At 40.0% G+C, this 18,759-nt stretch overlaps 1 protein-coding gene across 1 annotated transcript in view; it reads right to left on the bottom strand.

Moving 5' to 3' along the window:
* Nucleotides 1-18,759, bottom strand: part of VWCE (von Willebrand factor C and EGF domains) — a 282,410-nt gene that overhangs the window by 11,406 nt on the left and 252,245 nt on the right. Inside the window, exons 28-30 of the mRNA XM_053720451.1 lie at nucleotides 16,797-16,901; nucleotides 3,195-3,318; nucleotides 1,102-1,281 (exon numbers count right to left, since the gene is read on the bottom strand). Of these exons, the coding sequence (XP_053576426.1) occupies nucleotides 1,196-1,281; nucleotides 3,195-3,318; nucleotides 16,797-16,901 (315 nt within the window). The 3' untranslated portion in view covers nucleotides 1,102-1,195. The remainder of the gene's footprint in view (nucleotides 1-1,101; nucleotides 1,282-3,194; nucleotides 3,319-16,796; nucleotides 16,902-18,759) is intronic.

Genomic DNA, 18,759 nt, shown 5'->3' with positions numbered 1-18,759 from the left:
GTTGTAACATTCAGTATTTGAGATCTATAACAAATGACATTCTGGACACTGAAGGGTTATCCAGTTCTAGCACTTTCACATCACCACTCCTGTACATTTCTCTTTGAAGGAAGGAGTTCCTTCATTGCATCTGTGTTAGCTGCTCTTTGGATCCCATCACACGTTACATGTAGCGCATACATTATAAGTGCTGCTTATTTCTGACTACATAGTTTTGGAGTCAGAGGTATTCTACTTTTTTAAACTACATATATGTGTATATATTCATATAAATATATAGGTATAAATATATATTTTAAAAATAAATTATATATACAGTATATATATATATATATATATATATATATATTTATATTTAAAAATAAAAAGAACATTTTCTTCTATGTGAAAGACATAGTAATGTAAAGTTTAGCACAGTTGGTCTAATGTGGTGTCGGGATAGCGTGCAAGCCATAACTGATGCATTTTTTTTCAATGCGACCCATAGAAATGGGGAGAAAAAGGTAGCTTGGTTGCGATATCCGAAGTCCTGAAGTTAGAGCGACTTGGTCTTTCGCTTGCGCTGATTTTTAACTTTCAACCTGTAATACATGAAATTTTTACAGCTCCACTTGTAATCTGGCATAATATGTTTTAAAGCCTATTTAGTTGAATTAGCAAATGCATTCTTGACAAATGCTTATCAATAATTTATGGAATTTATGGAAACAAAAAAAAAAAAGAGAGGGATTTTTAGCACTCCTCTACTTAATTAAAAAGTAACTTTTATTAATTATAATAAAACTATTGTTTAAAGTAAAATTAAAAACATGTCCTACCTACTCAGATTTCTGGTTGAAACCCATTACCTTAATGTCTGGTTACCCCCATAAAAAACACATTAGTAGTGACTAGAACAAACGCGTTTCTGGGCATTGACTTATCAAATACATTTAGAAAAACTTGGTGTTTTAGGGATGTTTGTTGTCGTGCCTACTAACATGTTTCTTACCCCCATGATGCCAAGATTTCGGTTATCAGCCAGGGGGGAAGGACATGTTTTTTTGTAGAGAAGTGCTAAAATCCCTCTTTTTGCCTTATCTTTTATTAATTATGTTTTACCTTCTGAAGGGATTGAAGAAGCTGGGATCAGAAGAGGCACTCAGTTGTGTGGTGTGAAGCCTTCTCTGTTCTGTTGCTTTGGGTGCTAGTGGTTTTAGGGGACAGAAATGCCATCTGTGAAGTTCCTTTTTTCTTCAAATAAAAGTGGAATCCAGGGCTCCTTGTGATTAGTAATTTGATCTGAAATTAAGATAAAAAATGTATAAACTGTTCATATTCAAGGTCAAATTAACAGACATTTAAATACTTGATGACTAATAAATGTCTAATAAATAAGGTCAATTTTTGATTGGCCCTACTGGGCAGCCAAGTGCAGACTTTCCAACCATCCCATATTTTGTGGGATTGTCACAGTTTGTAGGTTCTATCATGTTATCTCTCCCACTGCTTTTCCTTAAATGTCAAGGACTCACGCTAACATACTCCTGGACCCTGCCCATATCATGCCCAACCAACCCATTAAACACAGATGGCTCCACCCCTGCTTAGATAGACACTGCCCTTGCACTGCCATGACTCCACCCACAGATCTCACAGAATCATATCTGAACCTCCCAGTTCCAGAGAGCAGTTAGAAAATGTATAGGTATAAGAGGAATGAAATTATATTGCCCAATTTTACACTAGAACAGTCAGGAAGGTACTCTTGAGAAAGTTCCACCATTGCCTAATGATACATCTGTCCCTGATTATATTAACACAAACTGAAAAAAAAAAAAACTTTTGATTTTATACAAATATTTTGTACATTAATTTTATGTCATAAACTTGAGGAATCATTTTGAATCATCATTCATAGTTTCTGAAAATGAAGTAATCTATTTCTGAAAATGAAGTCATCTAGATTGTAAGTTCCCATGGGAATAGGGCCCTCAGTCCCCCCTGTATTTGTCTTTTATCGTATTATTTCTCCATTACCCATGGGCAGCGCTGCGGAATCTGTTGGTGCTTTATAAATAAAGAAGAATAATAATAAATAATTTGCGACATCTCTGTGAGCTGAATTAAAATGATCTCAAAATGATGTGATTTAAATAAGAATTTAAACACAAAATAATATTGTTTCTATTAACTTTCTTTAAAAACAAAACAAAAAAATGAACCATTTCTAGCATAGGTGTTTATTATAATTCTTCATTTTCAGTAGATAAAGATTTCTGAATGTCAGGTGGTATTGTCGGTGAGTTTTTCCAGTTTTCACAATCACAATATGTTTTTGCCATTAAAGGGACACTGAACCCAATTTTTTTCTTTTGTGATTCAGATAGAGCATGAAGTTTTAAGCAACTTTCTAATTTACTCCTATTATCAATTTTTCTTCATTCTCTTGCTATCTTTATTTTAAAAGCAGGAATGTAAATCTAAGCAGCCACCCCATTTTAGGTTCAGCACCATGGATAGTGGTTGCTTATTGAAGGCTTACATTTACCCACCAATAAGTAAGCATAACGCAGGTTCTCAACCTAAAATGGGCTGGCTCCTATGCATCACATTCCTGCTTTTTAAATAAAGATAGCAAGAGAACGAAGAAAAATTGATAATATGAGTAAATTAGAAAGCTGCTTAAAATTGCATGCTCTATCTGAATCATGAAAGAAAAAATTTGGGTTTAGTGTCCCTTTAATACCGCTGAAGCTCATTAAAATCATTATTTGCATTGTTAAAGGGATACTGAACCCAATTCTTTTCTTTCATGATTCAAATAGAGCAGCAATTTTAAGCAACTTTCTAATTTACTCCTATTATCAAATTTTCTTCGTTCTCTTGGTATCTTTATTTGAAAAAGTAGGAATGTAAGCTAAGGAGCCGGCCCATTTTTTGATCAGCACCCTGGGTAGCGCTTGCTGATTGGTGACTACATTTAGCCACCAATCAGCAAGCGCTACCCAGGTGCTGAACCAAAGATGGGCCGGCTCATAAGCTTACATTCCTGCTTTTTAAATAAAGATAGCAAGAGAACGAAGAAAAATTGATAATAGGAGTAAATTAGAAAGCTGCTTAAAATTGCTGCTCTATCTGAATCATTAAATAAAAAATGTGGATTCAGTATCCCTTTAAGAGTAAGTAATATTTTTGCAATAGTAGATATTGACCTGATTCAGTGCTTTTTGGGGTGTCCTCTCTGTAGCACCCCTCAGTGTAGGAACATGACTGGCACTGAAGGAAAACCTTCCTACATTTACAGAATTCTCGGCCACTTGTCCATCCTGAGTGAATCTGTAAATCAAAATGTTTAGTATTAAAAAAACATGTTTATCCGATATACTTAGCATTGTTACCCTGCCAGCATGTTACTGACAAGGATGGTATTTTGTAAGTTTCAGATCAATACAGATAATAAATGAATAAATAAAATTAGATTATAAGCAAACTATTCTTTAAAAATCAATCATAGCAGCTTTAGTTTCTGAGTTATGCTGGGCAATCATTTATGCTAATGAGCGCATTTGTATTTTTTCCCAAAAAAGGTGAAAACCCAGTCTGAGCTAATCATTAATGACTAGTTTCCATTGTTATTGTAAACTGTATAAAGTGGTGGTAACAGAAAACGTCTCCATAGACATTAATGGATAAATTATTATCACCAGCAGTTACACCTTTTACAAAGGCAATAGAAACTAGTCTTAAAGGGACAGTCTAATCAAAATTTAAATTTCAGGTTTCAGATAGGGCATGCAATTTTAAACAACTTTCTAATTTACATTTATAATTAATTTTGCTTTTTTTCCTCTTAATATTCTTTGTTGAAAGCTAAACCTAGGTAGACTCATATGCTAATTTATAAGCCCTTGAAGGCCACCTCATATCTCAGTGAGTTTTGACAGTTTTTCAAAGCTAGAGAGTGCTAGTTCATGTGTGCCACATAGAAAACATTGTGCTCATGCCGTGGAGTTACTTATGAGCTAGCACTGATTGGCTAAAATGCAAGTCTGTCAAAAGCACTGAAATAACGGGGCAGTCTGCAGAGGCTTAGATACAAGGTAATCATAGAGGTTAAAAGTATATATAAAACCATGTTGGTTATGCAAAACTGGGGAATGGGTAATAAAGGGATTATATGGGGACGATTTATCAAGCTTCATATGGAGCTGTATGCAGCTATTTTGGCGAGAGCCTTCAGGCTTGCCGGAAACAGGAGTTAAGAAGCAGCGGTCTTAAGACCACTGCTCCTTAAGTTGTCTGCCACCTCTGAAGTGGTGGACAGCAATCCGCCCGATCGCATACGATCGGTATGATTGACACCCCCTGCTAGCGGTCGATCGACCACGAATGTGCAGGGGGTGGCAATGCACAAACATTTCACACTAAATGCTGTAACCGCGTATGCTGTCAGCCTTTATTGATGTGCGGCGGACATTTATAATTCGGCCCCTATATCTTTTTAGACTATAACAATTCTGGAGTACACTGTCCCTTTAAATGTTTGCTAAGATTGCAACAAGCTTTTAAAAAAGGGATATTTAAACCATGAATTCTAAGTAAAATAAAATTTTAGAATTTTAGATCTTAGTATTGCAACTTATAATACTAGCAGAATATTTGTTAAATTTAAAATTGGCATTAGAGAATCTTTATCTGACATGCATGAAATAATTATCACACATATTTCTGAAATAAATATATAGGTGGCCCTCATTTTACAACGGTTCAATTTACACCGTTTCAGAATAACAACCTTTTTTTCCAGTCATGTGACTGCTATTGAAAAGCATTGAGAAGCAGTGCATTTATTAAAATAGCCTGTAGGTGGAGCTGTCCGCTTGTGTTGCAGCAAAGCCAAGTAAGCTGAAATTAATCAGTTTAACCAGACCTGAGCTATCAAGCAGATTTCAAAGGAACAAGATCTTCCTGTCTATAAATCAGTCCAGATTGGAATGCATAGAAAGAACTGTTTGCAGAAAAATGCAAGTGAAGTCTGTGTTGTGTGATTATTTTATTAGGTTTATAATGCTGTTTAGCAAAAGTTTTTGTTCATTTAACTTAGTTTAAGTATATATTCTGTGTTGTGTGATTATTTTATTAGGTTTATAATGCTGTTTAGCATTTAAATTCTTCATTTCAAAGCTTTAAAAATAATGTATTAGGTGTTATTATGACAATTTTGAGAGGGGCCTGGAACCTATCTCCCTCACTTCCCATTGACTTACATTATAAACTGGGTTTCAATTTACAACGGTTTTGATTTACAACCATTCCTTCTGGAACCTAACCCCGGCGTAAACTGAGGGCTACCTGTACAGTATAAATATACGTCTTGGACTAGGGAGGAAAATAGGAAGTAGTGGCATTCAGTCAGCTAGAATTGATCCTCTTTTCGTTTGAGTGCATTATAGAACAAAAAACTACAATTTAGCTCTGAGTCCGCCTTTGGTTTATGGCCGATAAGTGGGCTTTTCTCAGTTCTTTGAATAAGGAAAAGAGATATGTTCTTGCTTTTGTACTGTTAGTTGTATTTCTTACATTTTACTCACTTTTACCTGTCTGTTGTGTACTGTATATGCAGGTAGGGTTGCACTTTTCCAACCAGTTGAAGAAACTGAACAAAAAAGCGATACTTAATAAGCACTCATATTATACCTATTAAAGTGGTAAATGCTTTGTGTGCATGTACGCCACAAATAAATTAAAACATAAAACTTTATTGAAAAATATTTTAAAAAATGGGTAAAGTTAAAACTAAAACGCTAGCATTAAATCAGCCAATAACAATCAATCTGCATTGGAATAATTATAGGTGTTAGAGCACTCGTAGTGAGGAAAACATAAATTATGCTTACCTGATAATTTTATTTTCTTCTTAAACGGGAAGAGTCCACAGCTGCATTCATTACTTTTGGGAAATACAGAACCTGTCCACCAGGAGGAGGCAAAGACACCCCAGCCAAAGGCTTAAATACCTCCCCCACTTCCCTCATCCCTCAGTCATTCTGCCAAGAGAACAAGGAACCGTAGGAGAAATATCAGGGTGAAAAAAATGTGCCAGAAGAACAGAAAATTACCATCACCTCATAGACTAAAAAACACGGGCGGGAGCTGTGGACTCTTCCCGTCAGATGAAAATAAAATTATCAGGTAAGCATAATTTATGTTTTTCTTCTTAAACGGGAAGAATCCATAGCTGCATTCACTACTTTTGGGAAAACAATACCCAAGCTAGAGGACACTGAATGCAAATAAAGGGTGGGTACAAAAAAAGGCGGTCCCTTCGAAAGGCACCCAGGCCTGATATTACCCGACACCTTATAAATGACAAAAAACAGGTAAAAAACCCAAAGCCCAGGTAACTGCACATCAGTTACCCAACCAGCAAGCTGAACTAAAAGGCCACTCAGCCCCAGAGACTGCTGAGCATGAACAGCCTCCAAGGGGCCAGCCCCGTGGCTCTAGACTCCCATGGAGAGTACTCAGCCAAAAGAACAAGGACCTCTACCTGCCCCCGAAAGGGAGAATAGATCCCAGAAGAAACCAATAGACCATTCCACATGGCTCAACCACCAAAGGACAACCTAAGGATGTCACAATAGGAGCACCCAGGGAGACACACTCCCCAAAAAAACATACTCAGGAAACCCGAGAAGAACCAAGAGCTTCAGCTGACCACACACTCTCTAAATTCAAAGGGCAGCCGAACAAGCCTCCAACATAAGGAACCAGCACCTGGATTCTAAGTCACGACCCATGGTTTCCCACCTAGGTGTACACTAGAGGGATTCCCAAAAGAGGACCCGAAGGCCACCCTCACATCCCTGACACAGCATCATAAGGTGAGTTAGAAAAAACATGAATGCCCTGTAATCTTGTAACAAGACAAAACCTGCAGGCTAGACAAGCCTATAGCCAAGACAGGATACCCATCCCAACAGCTAGCCAAAAGCTCTCCAAAAGAACACAAAGCCACCTGAACAGAAACTCTCATAACCAGCTTCCAAAAAAAAGCTGACTCAGTCATCATGGAACCCAACCACTGAAGAGGCGCTGAGTATCCGACAACAACCTTCAGAAAACCAGGGCTACAAGCAGCATCCCCTCCCATTAGAGAGAGGAGGACGACAAAAATCCTCCCCCCTAAGGGGAGGAAAAATTTAAAATGAAAATGGTCACACTGTAACGAGGAACTAATCCCCGACCTTCCCTCCATGGTAATGGTCCCAGACCTCTTGAAGGAAAGGATAGATCTACGAGGAGAAAAAACCCCAAGTAGAACTCTGACCGCTACTAGAACCGGTATGCTACCGTGAGTCAAGACAGACTACTTGCTCAGGTACTAGACCCCCTTCCACTGCTGCCCTCCCTAAACAGGGACACTTCCCAAGAGAAAAAAAAAGTTCTCGCACCTCTAGCATCTAAATATCAGAAACCACCCTGAACGGGAGCCCTATCAAGGACCAAACCCACAGATTCCTGCTGCCGGGATGGTGGAACCAGTCACTATTCCACATCTACCCTTACAGGATTCTGAATGCAAGAAGGGAAAACCCTTACCAGGCAAGGAAGTAATGTTCCACAGGTCGCTACAGATACTGAGGAATTCCAAGCATGAGAAAACTCAAGAACCCCTCCCCCATCTAGAGGAGAGGGGAACTAAAGCAACAGACAAACATCCACCATAGGGATTAGACCTCAATATTGCCAACCCAGTAGAAAAGATACCTGTATCTATAGGAACAATAAATGCGCCAGAAGACCAGTAAAGATCCCTCAGAGGGACCTAGAACCTAAACCTCAGGCAGACAGAAATTCACCCTGAGAAGAACCTCGCCCCCCTTAAAGGGGCGCGAGGGACCACAACCCTAAATTGTAACTGAACCGTCCACCCCCGATCCCGGGGGAGACAAGGTCTGAGGCCAGAGTCCTCCAGAAATGGAATCAATCAAAGGATCTAACTTCCTGAGGAACATTAAGCCGCCTAGTAAGAGTAGGTGCGCACCACCTAAAGTCCATAGACTTAACGAGCTAGCAAACACCTCAAACCAAGAGTCTAAAAGAACTCCCAACATCTGAGATCAGCACCCAGTGCTCCAGGAATGCAAGGAAACCTTGCAGACAAGCTTAGCCACATGACACACACATTTGTAAGGCAAGGACCAGCACCCGAAGGTGGATGTGAACCTTAACCCTCCACTTGCCATCCCAGTAGGCTAGTCTTAAATCATCCCACAAAGCCCCAACGGCAATGCTAATAAATGGTCATACCTGACCCCAGAAGGGCAACCATCCATAACTGACCTCAGCCCCTCACTGCTAACCCAAAGGCTATCACAGATAACACCTAAGCATCGCAGACCAAGGTCAGACCGAGGGTAAACCTATATGTAAGAGACAACAGTCTCCAAATCCCTGTAAGACCGATCTTCCAAAAGAAGATTCCCCTTGACAAGGTATAAGCTGGAAGCCTTGCAGCTCCCCACAGGAGTTCAGGGAAATTCCTGCACTTCACCTCTCAGAGTAACAAACCCTGATCAAGGAAGAAGGAAATGCATGCATTTCCAAACCAGATGACCCACCCAAGGCAGGAAGGAAGGAGACTCCGCCACCGCAAAAACAATGCTATTAGGCTAAGAGTTAGTATCCAGACAAACGTATGTGGGCCGCAAATGTTCACCACTCAGAACACTAGACCACAGAGGTCCGTCATGTCTCCCAACTCCCAACGAATGGAAACTATGGTTCCACGTCCCCAGGGACCTGTAAGAACCATGATGATGTCTGACGATTCAGACCCAATCCCAGGCACGTAGCCCGGAAAACAATCTTAGATCGGTACACACGTTTCATGGAAGCGTTGGATCTACACACAAGGCATCCTCTTCAACATAGGATGCGAGCCCGGAGTCCACATCAATAGGCCGAGTGTCATTCAGAATCCGACAGGATTAATCAGCACGACGAAGGTGACATGAACCTAAGAACAGTAGAAAAATGTCCGACCAGTACCAGCCTGGTATAAGGAAACTCCCAGACTGTCTAAGGTCCAAGAAAAATCGACCCGAAAATTCGATAAATTAAACTAGAAAACATAATGCTGTGCCCACGTGACAAAAATATCGGTTCCAGAGAAGAACGTTATTAAAAACGAAAATCTAGTAAACATGAGCTTAAGAAAACAAATTAAACACATCCATCCGGATCAAATTAAAAGAAAGGCAGCACCCGTCAGGTGAACACCCAAGGTGAATGAGAACACCAACGGTACCAGCCGAATATAAGCCCCATTCATCCAAGCTCAGCACTGGCACCGGAAACATCTGAAGAAATAAAATAAATTGGAGACGTTAAGGAGATTGGCTTCATTCCCAAACATCGCAACCAGTTTGCCATCCATCATCTAAGGCCTCGGATCCCTCGGCCCACTAGGACTGGGATCCTCTAATATCGCCAAAACATGCCTTAAAAGAACACAAAGACGTGCCAGCTTATAAAGGGATGTAAAATCATCCCTCTCCGGATCAACGAAAGACCCTGACCCTGAATGTGGGGCCCCCAAATCCTCAGGGGCCAGTGCTTCCCAAGAAGGCCGAACTGAATCAAGTGATCCCACGCCTGACGGGCCCTGATTAACCAAACACGGACAATATCTTAGAAATACTTCACTGGGAAGAAATAAGTGAGACAGCGCCATAGAAATGGCCATGCGGAACCGTGCCATAACCTCTGGCGGAAACAGGCCACCTTCCGGAGAAGGAGTAAAGGCCATAGTGACACCTGCTAGCGTAGCCGAAAAATAGTCTGGGTCACGTGCCTCACAGGACATGGACACCTCGGAGGCAGATGGCTCAACGCACTCTTAGCTCCCAGCTTCAGGAGAAGAGAGTACTCTAGAAAGGCAATCGGAACATAACTGATGGGCATTGATTACCCGGGCCATTTCGTATTCATCACAATACACATTCTCCGTATCGGAGACATCTGTGTCTAAAATATCAGAATCCTCCATAATTTTAGGATTACAAAAATTAACCGGCATCCTTTTTACACCCCCAATGGCAGGGGCACTCACCACCTCCTGTGAACCAGACAACCCATGAGCTAGACTCTCTCTATCACACACAGTCAACATATGGAAGTGAGAAACACGTAACCACACCCGTCACGAGGTGCACCATGCCTGTCACAAAAAAGGGCGCGCAATCTCAAGCGAACCCATCATAAAAATAAGGCTGTTATGTTCCAAAAAGGCTGTGAGCCTAGGATTGCTACACATAGACAGATAGAACCATATAACAAACATGAATAAAGTCCCCCCTGTTCAATAACCCCCCTCAGGAGATATTAACCCATGATTACTTACCTTAAGATAAAAGGAGTCCCACTGGGACCCTATAAAGTTTCATTAAAATTACATTCATATATCGATAATAAAAATGAAACGATCTTACCGGAATCTACGCCGTGGAACAGGAACAGTGCCCTTCAAGTGTGACAGATATAAGCCTCGCTTCTGACACGGACTTTAGTGAATAAAGGTAGGCAGCGAAACTCGTCAACGTTGATTACCAAGGAGCTGCTAATATGAGTCAGGATGGTTTCGCAGGGAAAACTCCCCCTGCATCTCCGGACTCTAACTTTCACCAATGCTCTCACTGAGAGGCTGACACGATTACTTAAAACACCAGGCCCATTTCAAAGAGTACTACCCTCCATAAAAGACTAACTCGAACTTCTGACACTTCTATGCCAACCTCCTGTGACGAAAGGCAAAGAATGACTGGGGGATGAGGGAAGTGGGGAGATATTTAAAGGGACAGTCTACACCAGAATTGTTATTGTTTTAAAAGATAGATAATCCCTTTTTTACCCATTCCCCAGTTTTGCATAACCAACACAGTTATATTTATATATTTTTTTACCTCTGTGATTATCTTGTATCTGAGCCTCTGCAAACTACCCCTTTTTTCAGTTCTTTTGACAGACTTGCAGTTTAGCCAATCAGTGATAGCTCCCAGGTAACTTCACGTGCATGAGCACAGTGTTATCTATATGAAATTCATGAACTAACACCCTCTAGTGGTGAAAAACCTGTTAAAATGCATTCTTAAGAGGCGGCCTTCAAGGTCTAAGAAATTAGCATATGAACCTCCTAGGTTAAGCTTTCAACTAAGAATACCAAGAGAACAAAGCAAAATTGGTGATAAAAGTAAATTGAAAAATTGTTTAAAATTACATGCCCTATCTGAATCCCGAAAGTTTATTTTAGACTAGACTGTCCCTTTAAGTCTTTGGCTGGGGTGTCTTTGCCTCCTCCTGGTGGCCAGGTTCTGTATTTCCCAAAAGTAATGAATGCAGCTGTGGACTCTTCCCGTTTAAGAAGAAAATATAACATTCAATCAGTATGGAGCAGCTAGTATTTAGAAATTAGACCATCAGGTGACAATATCGTCAAAGGAGATAGGGGTGTTTAGACCTCCTGCTCCCAGATATTTGCAAATGTGTTTTAAATCCACTTTTGCAAGTATACGGCTAGATTTGGAGTTTTGTCGGTAACGACCCGAAAAACTAACGCCCGAGTTTTACTGGCCGCACCATAAAAATAACTCTGGTATCGAGAGTCCACATAAAGGCTGCGTTAGGCTCCAAAAAAGGAGTGTAGAGCATTTTTAACGCAGCTTCAACTCTCGATACCAGAGTTGCTTACGGACGCGGCCAGCCTCAAAAACGTGCTCGTGCACGATTCTCCCATAGGAAACAATGGGGCTGTTTGAGCTGAAAAAAAACCTAACACCTGCAAAAAAGCCGCGTTCAGCTCCTAACGCAGCCCCATTGTTTGCTATGCGGTAACCCTTCCGACGTCTGCACTTAACACTCTAACATGTACCCCGAGTCTAAACACCCCTAACCTTACACTTATTAACCCCTAATCTGCCGCCCCCGCTATCGCTGACACCTGCATATTATTTTTAACCCCTAATCTGCCGCTCCGTAAACCGCCGCTACTTACATTATCCTTATGTACCCCTAATCTGCTGCCCCTAACACCGCCGACCCCTATATTATATTTATTAACCCCTAATCTGCCCCCCACAACGTCGCCTCCACCTGCCTACACTTATTAACCCCTAATCTGCCGACCGGACCGCACCGCTATTATAATAAAGTTATTAACCCCTAATCCGCCTCACTAACCCTATCATAAATAGTATTAACCCCTAATCTGCCCTCCCTAACATCGCCAACACCTAACTTCAAACATTAACCCCTAATCTGCCGACCGAATCTCGCCGCTATTCTAATAAATGTATTAACCCCTAAAGTTAAGTCTAACCCTAATACTAACACCCCCCTAAGTTAAATATAATTGAAATCTAACGAAATTAATTAACTCTTATTAAATAAATTATTCCTATTTAAAGCTAAATACTTACCTGTAAAATAAATCCTAATATAGCTACAATATAAATTATAATTATATTATAGCTATTTTAGGATTTATATTTATTTTACAGGTAACTTTGTATTTATTTTAACCAGGTACAATAGCTATTAAATAGTTAAGAACTATTTAATAGCTAAAATAAATAAAATAATTACAAATTTACCTGTAAAAGAAATCCTAACCTAAGTTACAAATAAACCTAACACTAGACTATCAATAAATTAATTAAATAAACTACCTACAATTACCTACAATTAACCTAACACTACACTATCAATAAATTAATTAAATACAATTGCTACAAATAAATACAATTAAATAAACTAGCTAAAGTACAAAAAATAACAAAGAACTAAGTTACAAAAATAAAAAAATATTTACAAACATAAGAAAAATATTACAACAATTTTAAACTAATTACACCTACTCTAAGCCCCCTAATAAAATAACAAAGCCCCCCAAAATAAAAAAAATGCCCTACCCTATTCTAAATTACTACAGTTCAAAGCTCTTTTACCTTACCAGCCCTGAACAGGGCCCTTTGCGGGGCATGCCCCAAGAAGTTCAGCTCTTTTGCCTGTAAAAAAAAACATACAATACCCAAGCCCCCCAACATTACAACCCACCACCCACATACCCCTAATCTAACCCAAACCCCCCTTAAATAAACCTAACACTAAGCCCCTGAAGATCATCCTACCTTGTCTTCACCATACCAGGTTCACCGATCGGTCCAGAAGAGCTCCTCCGATGTCCTGATCCAAGCCCAAGCGGGGGGCTGAAGAGGTCCATGATCCGGCTGAAGTCTTCATCCAAGCGGGGCAGAAGAGTTCTTCCATCCGATTGAAGTCTTCATCCAAGCGGCATCCATCCGGAGCGAAGCGGCAGCATCCTGAAGACCTCCACCGCGGAACATCCATCCTGGCCGACGACTGAACGACGAATGACGGTTCCTTTAAATGACGTCATCCAAGATGGCGTCCCTCGAATTCCGATTGGCTGATAGGATTCTATCAGCCAATCGGAATTAAGGTAGGAATATTCTGATTGGCTGATGGAATCAGCCAATCAGAATCAAGTTCAATCCGATTGGCTGATCCAATCAGCCAATCAGATTGAGCTTGCATTCTATTGGCTGTTCCGATCAGCCAATAGAATGCGAGCTCAATCTAATTGGCTGATTGGATCAGCCAATCGGATTGAACTTGATTCTGATTGGCTGATTCCATCAGCCAATCAGAATATTCCTACCTTAATTCCGATTGGCTGATAGAATCCTATCAGCCAATCGGAATTCGAGGGACGCCATCTTGGATGACATCATTTAAAGGAACCGTCATTCGTCGTTCAGTTGTCGGCCAGGATGGATGTTCCGCGGTGGAGGTCTTCAGGATGCTGCCACTTCGCTCCGGATGGATGCCGCTTGGATGAAGACTTCAATCGGATGGAAGAACTCTTCTGCCCCGCTTGGATGAAGACTTTAGCCGGATCATGGACCTCTTCAGCCCCCCGCTTGGGCTTGGATCAGGACATCGAAGGAGCTCTTCTGGACCGATCGGTGAACCTGGTATGGTGAAGACAAGGTAGGATGATCTTCAGGGGCTTAGTGTTAGGTTTATTTAAGGGGGGTTTGGGTTAGATTAGGGGTATGTGGGTGGTGGGCTGTAATGTTGGGGGGGGGGGTATTGTATGTTTTTTTTACAGGCAAAAGAGCTGAACTTCTTGGGGCATGCCCCGCAAAGGGCCCTGTTCAGGGCTGGTAAGGTAAAAGAGCTTTTAACTTTAGTAATTTAGAATAGGGTAGGGCATTTTTTATTTTGGGGGGCTTTGTTGTTTTATTAGGGGGCTTAGAGTAGGTGTAATTAGTTTAAAATTGTTGTAATATTTTTCTTATGTTTGTAGATATTTTTTTATTTTTTGTAACTTAGTTCTTTTTTATTTTTTGTACTTTAGCAAGTTTATTTAATTGTATTTATTTATTTGTAGCAATTGTATTTAATCAATTTATTGATAGTGTAGTGTTAGGTTAATTGTAGGTAATTGTAGGTAGTTTATTTAAGTAATTTATTGATAGTATAGTGTTAGGTTTATTTGTAACTTAGGTTAGGATTTCTTTTACAGGTAAATTTGTAATTATTTTAACTATTTTAGCTATTAAATAGTTCTTAACTATTTAATAGCTATTGTACCTGGTTAAAATAAATACAAAGTTACCTGTAAAATAAATATAAATCCTAAAATAGCTATAATATAAATATAATTTATATTGTAGCTATATTAGGATTTATTTTACAGGTAAGTATTTAGCTTTAAATAGGAATAATTTATTTAATAAGAGTTAATTTATTTCGTTAGATTTAAATTATATTTAACTTAGGGGGGTGTTAGTGTTAGGGTTAGACTTAGCTTTAGGGGTTAATACATTTATTAGAATAGCGGTGAGCTCCGGTCGGCAGATTAGGGGTTAATAATTGAAGTTAGGTGTCGGCGATGTTAGGGAGGGCAGATTAGGGGTTAATACTATTTATTATAGGGTTAGTGAGGCGGATTAGGGGTTAATAACTTTATTATAGTAGCGCTCAGGTCCGCTCGGCAGATTAGGGGTTAATAAGTGTAGGCAGGTGGAGGCGACGTTGTGGGGGGCAGATTAGGGGTTAATAAATATAATATAGGGGTCGGCGGTGTTAGGGGCAGGAGATTAGGGGTACATAGGGATAATGTAGCTGGCGGCGGCGTGCGGACGGCAGATTAGGGGTTAATAAGTGTAGGTAGCTGGCGGCGACGTTGTGGGGGGCAGATTAGGGGTTAATAAATATAATACAGGGGTCGGCGGTGTTAGGGGCAGCAGATTAGGGGTACATAAGGATAACGTAGGTGGCGGTCGGCAGATTAGGGGTTAAAAAAATGTGGCGGCGATGTGGGGGGACCTCGGTTTAGGGGTACATAGGTAGTTTATGGGTGTTAGTGTACTTTAGAGCTTTATGAACCGGCGTTAGCCCAGAAAGCTCTTAACTACTGACTTTTTTCCTGCGGCTGGAGTTTTGTTGTTAGATGTCTAACGCTCACTTCAGAAACGACTCTAAATATCGGAGTTAGGAAGATCCCATTGAAAAGATAGGATACGCAATTGACGTAAGGGGATCTGCGGTATGGAAAAGTCGCGGCTGAAAAGTGAGCGTTAGACCCTATTTTGAGTGACTCTAAATACCGGCGGTAGCCTAAAACCAGCGTTAGGAGCCTCTAACGCTGGTTTTCACGGCTACCGCCAAACTCCAAATCTAGGTCATAATGTCTTATTCCTAATTTGGAAGTCAGCCCAATGTAACAATATACTAAGTATTAAATTCTATTATACAATGTAAGTATTGTTACGCTGTGTGTTTGTGCAATACTTAAAAGATATATAAGACTTTACAATTAATTCATATAGCTAGATGTAATATAACTGGTTTTCAGTTAGGATGCTATGAGAAAATAGTTGAGTAGTAGCCTGTTATGATATTGTGCAGTTCAAAGAGTCAGTGCCAACTACACAGTAAATAGTCACGTTTATTTCTATTTCCTTTTCTAGCAGTCTAAGGTTATATTACATGAAGCAGTGATCTTACACGTAGAGTTAAATATTTTTAGGCGCAGGATCTGCTTAGTTAGATTGTACCACCACACTAGTACTCTGAGTGTTAGATAATAAGTAACTCACTAAATTACTGATCAAAGTTGCCCACAGATTAATAATAACCGCTCCTCGCGGCTGAAAGTCAAAATTACATCTATGAATATTTTAGCATATAATGGCTGATTAATGCTGCAAGTTTTAAAAAAAAGTTTAGAGCTCCCACCACCAGCCCGCTCCCCTCCTTAACGTGTTTTGCCGGATCCAGGCTTTATCAAAATGCAACTAATATTCATCTGCACTGTCCAGTATTCCAAGTGCCTGTCCAGTAAAATGAGTGCATAAAAACTGGACACTTAAAAAGTCCATTTAAAAAAAATCAAAAAACTTCCAAGTAGCCTTTAAATTTATAAAGAGCTTCAATTTCTTACAAATATGGAGGCATAATTTCCAACATGGCAGCCAAATGGGATAGAATCACTGCTTTGTTTATTAATAGAAGCACTGCTTTGTGCTACTGGGTAAAATCATTGGTTTGTATGGGTTATTAGCAGGTTGCTGCTGAGTGGTGAAAAATAAACATGACACCGCCAGTTGGTTTTGGGGGGGTCTAGAGTTGCAATCATCCAATAAATGTGTGGAAGACAGTGAACAAATCTAGATGCAGGAGATACGGAAACAAAATAAATAGTCTCACTATGCGCTAGCTACCTGGTTGTTTTCTGCTGTGCAGGAATCGGCAGGAAGAATAGAACAGCCTTGGCAACACAAACCAGTGGGATAATCAGTGTCAGGTTTGCAAAGTATTCTTCCATTCTGCAAAAGCAAAATAAATATATAAGTAGTAAAGAATGTTACTGTCAGTCTCATTGATAATATATGAGTCCATCCTCTGTGGTCCTTCTTGTTCACAGTGTTTTGGTTGTTTGGAAAGCGCAATCTACAGCCAAGAGTATGCAACCAATTAAAGGCTTAATTATGAGTGGATCGCTAACTGTAGCACGCAAGTGATATTTTTTTGTTGGCTTTTTGCACGCAACAGAAATAGCACATAATACAAGTTGAAAGTAAACTTGAAAGCGCAATCGCGATTTATGCTTGTCAGGTTAGTGTAACTTAAGAGCTCGCATGAAGGGTAGAGGAAGAAAACAAAGTTGTATTAAACATAATATAAATCCATGTAAAGTATAGTTACATTCATATAAACACCACCTGATAAACATTATTAAAAAAAAAATGGGCTCAAAGATAAATGGTATAAGGTGATACAAGCACATATCTAAATATGTGTATGTATTTATATATATATATATATTTATATAAATAAAAAGAGAGAAGCGCTCAACCTGGGAACAAACAATAGCATAATAGCTTGTTCTATGGCTAGTTACCACCCTAGAAGCAGCCTCTTTTTGCTCAATATGTGCCTTTCAAAGAGAAGAACTTTCCTGAAGCATATCAGTCTGATCCTGACTTAACAGTGCAGTCCAGCCCCGAAATACCAGGCAATCCCTCTTTTTATTTATGAAAATTATGACACTTAGGGAAGTCTCCCTAAGTGTGATGTGGGAATCCAGACGTGGACCCATTGCTCAGTGTGCCTAGAGGGATATGGCTGCACCTCACTGACAAGGCCCACAATAGGCCGAAACGTACGTCTGGGATTTTGCTGTTTCTCTTGTTCAGAGAGGGATTGCCTGGTATTTCGGGGCTGGACTGCACTGTGAAGTCAGGATCAGACTGATATGCTACAGGAAAGTTCTCTGTGAAAGGCACATATTGAGCAAAAAGAGGCTGCTTCTAGGGTCGTAACTAGCCATAGAGCAAGCTATTATGCTATTGTTTGTTTCCAGGTGAATCCCTTTAATGCTACCATAACCCCAAAATGGCATCATAGACCCATAGCACAAGCTTATAGTAAACTTATAATGTTGTGTTTCATATCATTTATGGGGGGGGCGGGAAGTCAAAATTATTATTATTATATTCTTTACTGAAACTTGTCTCATAAGAACATGCTGAGATAGGCTCAGTTGTGTCAAACACAAATAATGCTTCTGTCATTCTGAAAGTGGTTAACATAACAGCTAGAAAAACCATGGCAAAACTCAGGATGTGACCCACACAATATATATAGACAAGGTCACAAAGGATCAGATGAATAGGGTGATTAGCCAGGCAGAAGCAATACAGTGTCGGACTCAGGAAGACATTAAACCAGAGGGCAACAAGAGACAAGTCAGCCAAGGGACAAGTGACTGGTCTAGCAAATCCAATGATCAGGTTAGGAACAGACAGTTCAACAACAGTTAAACTATAAGCACCCCCAATATTAACAAGTAAACTCATAGGGGCCTATTTATCAAGCTGTCAACAGCAAATACGCTGGAATTCCGTGTCATAATAGTTGTGAGATTGATCCGACCTAGCTATCAAAGCCTCAAGACCAGCAAATGTTGAAATTTGTGATGTAACATATGAACCGGCGATCTCAATCCGACACAGATTGATGCTTACGTCACTACAGATGTTACGAATACACATTTGGCTCTATTTGTCGCTTTTTCCCATTTATCAAATAGTTAACAGGTACGCTCACGGCTATTCCGACAGAGTGTACCTGGTTTTCAATCCGCCACCCTTGAGGCCACAGATGCCATAGAAATCAATGGAA

The sequence above is a fragment of the Bombina bombina genome, chromosome 7 (assembly GCF_027579735.1).
Source record: "Bombina bombina isolate aBomBom1 chromosome 7, aBomBom1.pri, whole genome shotgun sequence".
Taxonomy (NCBI): domain Eukaryota; kingdom Metazoa; phylum Chordata; class Amphibia; order Anura; family Bombinatoridae; genus Bombina; species Bombina bombina.
Note: the sequence above shows the minus strand (reverse complement) of the source record. Positions and strands in the feature narration are given on the sequence as shown.